Source organism: Centroberyx affinis, unplaced genomic scaffold (assembly GCF_046629955.1).
Source record: "Centroberyx affinis isolate AG114_WGS23_722 - 3 ecotype Tasmania unplaced genomic scaffold, CSIRO-AGI_Caff_v1 ptg004723l_1, whole genome shotgun sequence".
Lineage (NCBI taxonomy): Eukaryota > Metazoa > Chordata > Actinopteri > Beryciformes > Berycidae > Centroberyx > Centroberyx affinis.
In genome coordinates, this window is record NW_027282284.1 from 17,501 (window position 1) to 27,500 (window position 10,000).

The window sequence follows — 10,000 nt, forward strand, 5'->3', positions numbered from 1 at the left end:
GGACCAATAGCAGGCGGAGCTGTGGCTCTGTGTCGACCCTCAGCCTCTCTGGCTGCTCCGGCTCCAGAACATGTCAACATGGAGGAGATCCTAAACCAGATCTTTGGGTTCAAAACCCTTCAGAGACCTGTGGTGAAGAACTCACTACTCCATCTGGTTTACAGTCTGTGGTCTGACACTGAGGGTGAGGACATTCAATCTGTATTCATCTAGTAGCCGACCTTACTGAGGAGGCAAAACCTGCATCTGTTACAAACCCGTGCACAGAGTTTTCCAGCCTGGTGTTGTGTCTCTCCTGACAGTTCAGACGTCTTTACGCCTTCTTTACTTCCTTAGGTTTTACTGGTTGGAGTTTTTATTTCCACCTCCTGGTGCAGCATGATGTCATGATGTCATTAAAGACACTCTGCTTTCCAGGAAGGAGAAGGAATGGCAGTTTATTTCATGGAGACTTTAATTGTCAATTTAAAAGGAAAGGCACATGTCGTTAACATGCTAATTGGCAATTAACTTCATCACACCGGGCAGAGAGAGGAGGAGGCAGGAGGAGTGTTGGATCTCCTTCCTCCTCCTCCTCCTCTCTCTTTTTCCTCCCTCCTCCTCCTCCCTCTTCCTCCTCTTTCTCCCTCACTCTTCCTCCTCTCTCTCCTGCTCCTCCTCCTCCCTATTCTTCCTCTCTCTTCCTCCTGTCTCCCTCAATATTCCTCCTCTCTTTCTCTTCTTCCTCCCTCCCTCCCTCTCCTCCCTCTGCTCCACGTACACAAAACCACAGCAGACTGACCAAAATACTATGTGTCTAAAAGCAGCTGAGCTCTTCCCTGGCAGCAGAGAGCAGAGAGCAGAGAGCAGCTGGTTCAGACTCAGACAGACAGGAGGTTCGGCGGCGGCTCGGTGGCGGCTCGGTGGCGGAGCGAGGCCGGACGCCACGCCCCGACCGCCCGGGCGGCACCGGACCTGAAGCTGCGTCCGTGTTGGATCATAAAGACGGCAGATACACCCAGAGGCTTCTCTGCACAGGGAAACTTTTAGCGGCTGAAGCTGGTTCCACTCCTTCATCCAGCTGAGATTTCCTCCTCGTTAGTGTGTGTGTGTGTGGGGGGGGGCGATCTCCCCTGAACCAATCACTAGTGACGTATCTGAACCAATCACTAGAGACCGAAGTATCTGAACCAATCACTAGTGACGTATCTGAACCAATCACTAGTGACCGAAGTATCTGAACCAATCACTAGTGACCGAAGTATCTGAACCAATCACTAGTGACCGAAGTATCTGAACCAATCACTAGTGACCGAAGTATCTGAACCAATCACTAGAGACCGATGTATCTGAACCAATCACTAGTAGCCGTCGTATCGGCCTTCAGTCACATGATGCTGCAGCCAGTCAGCCTCTACATGGTTAACAGACATTTACCAACTGACCAAGAAAGTCGTCCATTTAAAGACAATCTGTTGGTTAAGGAGGAGATTTCAACAAATCTGTTCTGCTGAAATAAAGTGAATAAACAGCATCCGTCCACCTCGACTCCTTCGCTCAGCTCAGCGACTTCTCTGACTGACTTTATATTTCAAAAGTCAACAGCAGCAAACGGAGCGACTGCTTCTGACCGCGGGGGAAAACGTTAACGTGTCGACTCCCAAAGCATTAGGCGACACATTCAGGGAGTTTAGAAAAGTCTTAAAATGTCTTGAATTTGATTTCCAATATTTAAGGCCTCAGCGGTTCATAAACACTGCTAAATACAGCTTTTAAGTCTCCAGTTTAGTTTTGGGGGTCTTGAAGATTCAGTCCTGCAAGCAGAACTGACGGGACGTTTTATTTTCATGTTCATTTCAGTCAGATTTGTCTTATTTCATTTCAAGTGGCATTAAAAATGTCTTGAAAAGTCTTCGATTGACTTGCCGACAATCTGAAAACTGGCGCAGCTGATGCCTCTGATATGCAAATTAGCATGTGATGTCATCCGGTCCTCGTGACAGCTGAACCAGCAAACACCCGGTTTAAACCAGGAACCACGGTCCGATCAGCAGACGGTAAATACTACAGAAAACACTCTTCACGCAGCTTTCAGAGGGTAAATACTACTTGGAAATTTCCATCACGAGTCAGTTTTTAATCCCTGCTCTTTAGAAGCCATGGCAGGATGCAACTACCTGCTGAGTCAAACGCCTCGTCACGCTTCATGTGTGTTACATCTGAACGAGAAACTTAACCGACCAGAACACTACAAACACAACGTCTCTGTGACTTCAAACCAGTTTGAACACTTCAGAGTCTCCGCTTCTCACCACCGACTCTGCTGATGAAATTCTGATATTCTTCTGATACGATTCAATACGTGATCTGAGGTTCAGGATCAATACAACCAGGATACCATGTGATCAATAAAAGTTCAGTGACAACAAACTGTGCTTCTGACTGTGCAGAATTCTGTTTATTTCTGAGACTCAAATCTTTCCAGCGATGCCATTGGCTGCTAGAATGTAAACAACAATTTAAAAATGTCGTTACAAAGTGACAATAATATAATTTGGATGGAGAGCTTGTGAAACTGTGATGGTCAAGAGTCTCATTAGTGATTACTACAGCAGAATAACATGGAGCTCATATCACCATTCATGTTCCTGACAGCAGAATAACATGGAGCTGATATCACCATTCATGTTCCTGACAGCAGAATAACATGGAGCTGATATCACCATTCATGTTCCTGACAGCAGAATAACATGGAGCTGATATCACCATTCATGTTCCTGACAGCAGAATAACATGGAGCTGATGTCACCATTCATGTTCCTGACACAACAGACGGATTGTCACGTTTTGTACTGAGATATATTGAATTTTGATAAATCGTCCCGTCGCTAGTCGAGTCGTTCCAACAGTTATTCTTTATGATCTGAACGCAGCATCAGTTCAGCCTCTCCTCTCTACCTGTTGGATCTGTTCCAGCTCAAACACACAGAGGTTTCACTGCAGGAGGGATGAAGGACGGAGCGTGGCATGAAAACTTTCCCCACCCAGCGGACAGCGTCTGGTGACTGTGAGGAAGCTGATGGAGGCTGTTAGAGGAAACTCCTTGTTTCTCTGCAGCCTGATGTTGACAAGCAGCAAATACACTTAAGAACCTGTTCTGCAGTCAAGTGCCACCCAGCAAACAGCCAGGATCCTGGATGACTGCCTGTCTGTCTGTCTGTCTGTCTGTCTGTCTGTCTGTCTGTCTGCCTGTCTGTCTGTCTGTCTGTCTGCCTGTCTGTCTGTCTGTCTGCCTGTCTGCCTGCAGGTCAGAGAGGCAGCCGAATGGCCTGAAAATCACAAGTTCAGTTTCCCACGTGTCTGGGGAAAAAGAGCTTTTTGTGTGAGTGTGAGTGTGTGAGTGTGTGTGTGTGTGTGTGTGTGTGTGTGTGAGAGAGTGAGTGTGTGTGGTGACTAATCATCTGCTTTCCCTCAACAACTACCTCTGAATTGCCCTTGAGCAATTCTGCTGGGAAGCTGCTCAGGTCCATCCTGCCAACATCACCGTCACTTCCCTGTGAGTGTGAAAGCCTGCCTGCTCCTGCAGCTAGACCCCAGACTGTCCCCGCTCCAGTCCGCTCCAGTCCACTTCAGTCCGGTCTAATGAAGGTTTAGCATGATCCAGAGAGGAAGGGTTAGGTGTTTCTTATCAGGTTCAGTTGGACTCCTTGTCTCAACATGTCAGGACAGCAGTCAGACTAACCGGCCCTCTTGCCCCGGGCTGCAGCAGAGCCTGAACTGTCCCAGGTGACTCAGGTAGATGTCAGACTTCTGTCTGGTTCTCATCAGCTGCAGAACAACTTCTGGACCTGGCTCACAAAACCCATCAGCCCATAGCATCAGCTCAGCCGTTAGCTAGGCAGCAGTGTTGTCAACGACTAGCTGCACATCACAGATGCCTGCATGTAGCTAGCGTTAGGAACAGACATGACATGAGACGATATGACTTCAATTAACGTTAATCCACAAAACCAACAATCAACGAGCTAAAGGCTTGCTAACTGAGCTAACGATTAGCTCAGGCTAAACTCGCTAGTTAGCAGAGCTATTGGCAGCAGCTACTAAGCAATTAGCTAACGTTGCCTTAACGTTAGCTAATACTGTTCGTCTCTCATCCTGATGTGAAGCAGCCAGGCTAGCTGCCTCTAAAAACACAAAGCCGAGCTGTTTTATGAGCTGCAGGCTGTTAGCCAGCAGGCTGACTAATTATCTGGCTGGTTTTACGGCTAGCGAGCCCAGATAGCGCCGTCTTGTATGGAGATGAACTCGCACCGAACTGCATCCAAAATTCTGACAGTTTAAAACGGCATTACTTAGTGGAAAACACACACACCGAGCATAACATAACTCAAGGTCTTCGGGTCTTTCCTGAAACATTCATATATTCTGGTAAATTCGGCATACAAGTGATCCACCGAGCAGCAGTCATTTCAATATATATATTTTTTACTTTTAGAACTGGTTCACGCAACTCGCTTCTGCCCACTGTCGTGTATTTTGGTGGAAGAAGATAGCAGAATCAGTTGAACCAATTCTAAAAGTTGTTAGATTTATTAAAGGTAACTGCTGTTTGGTGCATTGTATTATGCCGAAGGGAGAAGCGGATCCTAATAATTCAGAAAAGACCTTCAGTCATGTTCTACTGTGGATGTAGGTTTGACAATAAGCAACGACACAATAAATTGCTGGATTTTTTTAACGGATTGTAGCGTGACGTTCTCTCAATACGTTTCGGGGCTAGCGGCTAACTACGGCAGCTAACGCTAGCTGGTCGGTTCAGCAGGCACACCCAGGACTGTGCTGCTCTCCCCGGGAAACACAGCAGCTTGTCCCGCTACTTTACCTCTTTCCTGTCCTGGAGACACTCCAGCACGGCCAGGTTGTTGTTCCAGGAGTGTTTGGGGCAGAGCCGGGTCAGGTCGTCCCGACACACCGCCTCCTCAGCCAACTTCCAGCCGGCAGAGCGCCTCCGAGGCGCCGAGGCCCCGGCCGCCGGGCTCCTGTCAGCGGGTCCCGGGTTCGCCGCAGCCGGTCCAGGACCTCCGGCTTGATTCGGGGGGTTTTCAGCATTAATACCAGGTTTATTGACACCGTTGTTTTCTCCTCGAATTGGATGCAAAAACGACAAGATGCACATCAAAAGCAAGAGCAGAGGAACACGTATACAGTCCGCCATCTTCACAGACCCAGTCAGCCTGCTGCTGCGTTCAGGTGCTGTAGGAAGTATGGGAACAGCGAGCAGAGTCGCACACGACCGGCCCAACACAGTGGTAAAAACATCTGGGAAACATGATGGATACAATAATGGGAAAGTGGGAAATTATAATATAATCTTTATTTATAGAGGACTTAATACAAGAGTTACAAAGTGATTTAGATGACAAGATGAATAAAAATGTAAGCGATAAATATAAACAATAATGAAGAGCACGGAAGGCATGCCAACAAGGTATTACTGTTATTTTTTGGCATTCTGTGTAAATAATTAGTACACTGTTACTTTTGTACAATATTGTATACTTTTAGTTGTCATTCATTTTTGGTTTAATTATTATGAATCAATTAAGACTATTTCATACTTATTATATAGAATTATTGACTTGATAAATGAAACACCAGCTAATAAAACCGACCTGTTTGGGGCTCCATTTTCTTCTTGTTTCCAACCAAAGCCCCTGAACGCGCGACAAGTCGTATTTTACCGCTGCTGAAATGTGAAGCAGGAGTTTACGAGCAGGCCATGAAGGCAACACCGGTTGGTTTGTACTGTTGGCAAAGAAACCTAGAAATGTGTTTCTAGACTGAACCACCCCATAATGACCCGTCTGGACTGTTTTACTAGATCATTAAAATGAGCTGTATAACAACGACATGCAGGTTTTACCAGTCACTATGTTAGAGTTGTGCAGTGATGTAATGGTGAATAAAAACAGTACAATATTCTTATATTCCTATAGGGACTTATAGTGTGTCTGTTAGTCAATAGTGAGTTTATATTGACTTCATTGTACTTTATGGTATTTTTAATGTCCCATAATATTCCTAGTATATGTATATAGCTTATTGTTGTCCTGTGAATCTGTATCTCTGACAGGTTTGCTCAGTGGTTTTGGGAGCAGAGTCGACCTGAGCTGACCTCTCCTCTTCCTCCTCTTGAGCTGACCTCTCCTCCTCCTCCTCCTCCTCTTCCTCAGCTTCAGCCTCAGTTTCAGTTTAAAGCGGACTGGAGCAAACGGACTGGCTCTGCTGCTCTGCCTCAGTCACTCAGTGTAGTAAACACAGAGTGAAGCTGGAGAGACTTCAGACACACTGTGTACTATTACTGTGCTGTAATACTGTAACTGTGTGATATGGCTGCTACCAACCTGTTTATTTAGACTGGAACTACTTTAGTCCTAACTGTTAGACCTGTAGAATGTATTAGAACTGCTGTGCTTTGCTTCTTGTTGATGTTGTTTTATTGTTACCGTTTGTTTGTTGTTGTTTGTTTGTTTGTTCACTGTGGACCAGATGGATTCCCTCAATGGAGAAATAAAGTTAAACTTGAATATTGATATGATCTCAGTATCCAGTCTGTTAAAGTCTCATTTGCTCTTAACGGTTTAATTTCACTACTATTAATACTATTAATACTATCACCATTAGCATTTATACTATTATTATGACTACTGCTCATTTGCACTTCATGGTTTATTTTCACTACTATGATTAAAACAACTGTTACTACTACCATCACTCTTACTACTGATATTATTCAGCATTTACAAAAAATAAAAATAAAAAAATGCAAAAATAACTTTATCCATTAGGAACTTCATTTGTGTTCCTGTACTCTATTTTCACATTTTTATTTAACAAAAAAAGTGCAGACATTCTCACTCAGCCTTTTATCACACTTCCTACAGGAACACTGTCAGCACACTGTGACCTTTGACCTCCTGACTGTTGGCTGTTTGTAATGTTGCTGATCAGGAACTGAGGCTGATTCTGCTGTTGGACTCTCTGAGTCTCTGGACAAGAGAACCAGACAGAAGACTACAAATATAAAATGTAAAAGGATTTTTCTAGGAAAGCTTCACCCAGACGATGACACTCCATTCGGACAAAAGTTTGACTAAAAATAACTCATAATTTTAATTTTGAAGTCGTACACAAACGGTCGGTAGCAAATACACATATATACAATTTCCTTTATAAAGAAAACAGGGAAACAAAATAAAAAAGCAGCCGGTCCTTTGGCACACAGAGAAGCTCAGGTTCACTTCACAGTTTGTGGTTCAGCCTCCAACATTTAAGCTGCTCAGAGAAACCAACCAGATGAGCTGCTGCGGTGGGAGTTTGTGTAAAAAACTGAAAGGAAGGTGAAGTCCTGTCCGCTCTGACTCCGCTGGGCCAAAACCAAACCGGTCGGTCAGTTTACCGGCTGCTGAGCCGTTTCTTCAGGATCTGGAGAACAGGCAGGAAACGGTTTTGTCCACCGGCTTCAGCAGCAGGAAAATCTCACATTTCACCAGCAGCTGTCACCGCTTCGGCTCCGGAGCGGGAAAACTCACCGGACCGGACCGGACCGAACCGGACCGACCGGCACGCGGCCGCAGGTGATTTCTGTCCCACAATCCTCTCTGCTGCCTGACTGAGGACCGGACACAGCGGTCAGACAGGATCAGAGTGAAACACGGCTTCCATCGGACAGCAGAGACACACTGAGCCGACTCCGGGTTCAGCTTCAGGTTCTGTTCTCCAACTCCAACCTTCAGCCGCTAACACTGTTTCAGTTCAGAAGAGTCCAGCTGGAGGTTTGTCACCTGGAGACTCACACTACAATCTGATTTAAGGAAATACTCCAACTGCAGAGACATGAAAAGAACTTTATCTGCTTCTCTTAATGTTACTGAAGTGATAATCGGAGGAACAGCAGCTGTTAACAGAGAGATTTCTGCTCAGTGTTTCCATTTAAACATGTAAACCCCTCAGTCAGGTTTCTGTTGGTTTGGATGTTGTTCTTACAAAGCAGACAACATGACACAGTGAATACAGGCATGATTATTAAATTAATCCATGTAAACCAGGTTATGAGTAGTGATGGGAAGATATGTGGAAATTCAATATATCTCAGTACAAAATGTGTCAGTCAGTCTGTTGTGTCAGGAACATGAATGGTGATATCAGCTCCATGTTATTCTGCTGTCAGGAACATGAATGGTGATATCAGCTCCATGTTATTCTGCTGTCAGGAACATGAATGGTGATATCAGCTCCATGTTATTCTGCTGTCAGGAACATGAATGGTGATATCAGCTCCATGTTATTCTGCTGTAGTAATCACTAATGAGACTCTTGACCATCACAGTTTCACAAGCTCTCCATCCAAATTATATTATTGTCACTTTGTAACGACATTTTTAAATTGTTGTTTACATTCTAGCAGCCAATGGCATCGCTGGAAAGATTTGAGTCTCAGAAATAAACAGGATTCTGCACAGTCAGAGTTTGTTGTCACTGAACTTGTATTGATCACATGGTATCCTGGTTGTATTGATCCTGAAGCTCAGATCACGTATCCAATCTTGAGATATGAATATCGTCCCATCACTAGTTATTAGAGAAATCGCATCACTTCCATGTCAACATGTTGGAAACCAGCAGATTCCTCCAGCAGGCAGAGTGTGTGTGTGTGTGTGTGTGTGTGTGTGTGTGTGTGTGTGTGTGTGTGTGTGTGTGTGTGAGCAGGTAAATGCACTCAAACAGAGAAAGTTTAGCAGCATGACGGTCATTACCCACAAGTCCACATGAACTTGTGCCATCTCTCTGTCCTGTTTCCTGTGCTCTTCAGGTTTGTGGATGAAAGGCACTGAGCAGACGGGTGGAGGGAGTCTTCTTCCTCCTCCTCCTCCTCCTCCTCCCCCCCCCCCACCCTTCACTCCCACCTGTACAGCTTCAGCATCTTCTCTGTGAGCGAGGCCAGGAAGTGACCGCCGTTCACCTGGAAGGGAGCGATGTCCAACACCGGCAGGTCAGCAGGGAGCTTCTGCAGGAGAGAACCACTGCCTGCATCCCACACCTGAGAGAGAGAGAGAGAGGGGGGGGGGGGGGGAGAGGGAGAGAACAAGAGAACAAGGAGGGAGAGGAGAAGAGATGTGAAGAGGAGTTTCCAACTGGTAAAATTCAACTCCTTGTTTTAATTACATTTTTTACTTCAGTGTGGAGGAGGAGAGCCGAGTGACAGGAAACACTTTTTTGTCAAACAACCAATCAGGCTGTTGTGGTTGTTGTGGTTGTTGTTGTTGTTGTTGTTGTGGGGGTTTTCTCTGGTGGAGAAATTGGTCATTGTAGGAAGTGAGTTTGTTTCCACAGCAGATCACACAGTCAGAGTCAGACTGGATCTGTTGATCTGTCTTCACCTGCTGTGATACTCTGATCTGACAGAGAGCTGCAGTCTGTGCTCTGTTCAGATCTCACTGCAGAGCAACAAGCTACAGACTGACTGACCTGACCTGACCTGCAGCAGCTACAGACTGAACTACAGACTGAACTACAGACTGAACTACAGACTGACTGACCTGACCTGCAGCAGCTACAGACTGAACTACAGACTGACCTGACCTGCAGCAGCTACAGACTGAACTACAGACTGACCTGACCTGCAGCAGCTACAGACTGAACTACAGACTGACCTGACCTGCAGCAGCTACAGACTGAACTACAGACTGAACTACAGACTGAACTACAGACTGACCTGACCTGCAGCAGCTACAGACTGAACAACAGACTGACCTGACCTGAAGCAGCTACAGACTGAACTACAGACTGAACTACAGACTGAACTACAGACTGAACTGCAGCAGCTACAGACTGAACTACAGACTGAACTGACCTGCAGCAGCTACAGACTGAACTACAGACTGAACTACAGACTGAACTACAGACTGACCTGACCTGCAGCAGCTACAGACTGAACTACAGACTGACCTGACCTGAAGCA

The 10,000-nt window shown here is 45.7% G+C and overlaps 2 protein-coding genes across 2 annotated transcripts in view; both read right to left on the reverse strand.

Moving 5' to 3' along the window:
• LOC139665872 (Golgi apparatus protein 1-like) overlaps window positions 1-5,194 on the reverse strand; it is a 21,860-nt gene extending 16,666 nt beyond the window's left edge. The window contains exon 1 of the mRNA XM_071544878.1: window positions 4,862-5,194. Within this exon, the coding sequence (XP_071400979.1) occupies window positions 4,862-5,194 (333 nt within the window). The remainder of the gene's footprint in view (window positions 1-4,861) is intronic.
• A 3,741-nt stretch (window positions 5,195-8,935) lies between these two features.
• LOC139665870 (E3 ubiquitin-protein ligase rfwd3.S-like) overlaps window positions 8,936-10,000 on the reverse strand; it is a gene marked incomplete at its 5' end in the record, with an annotated part of 8,170 nt that continues 7,105 nt past the window's right edge. The window contains 1 exon segment of the mRNA XM_071544877.1: window positions 8,936-9,079. Coding sequence (XP_071400978.1) covers window positions 8,936-9,079 — 144 coding nt within the window.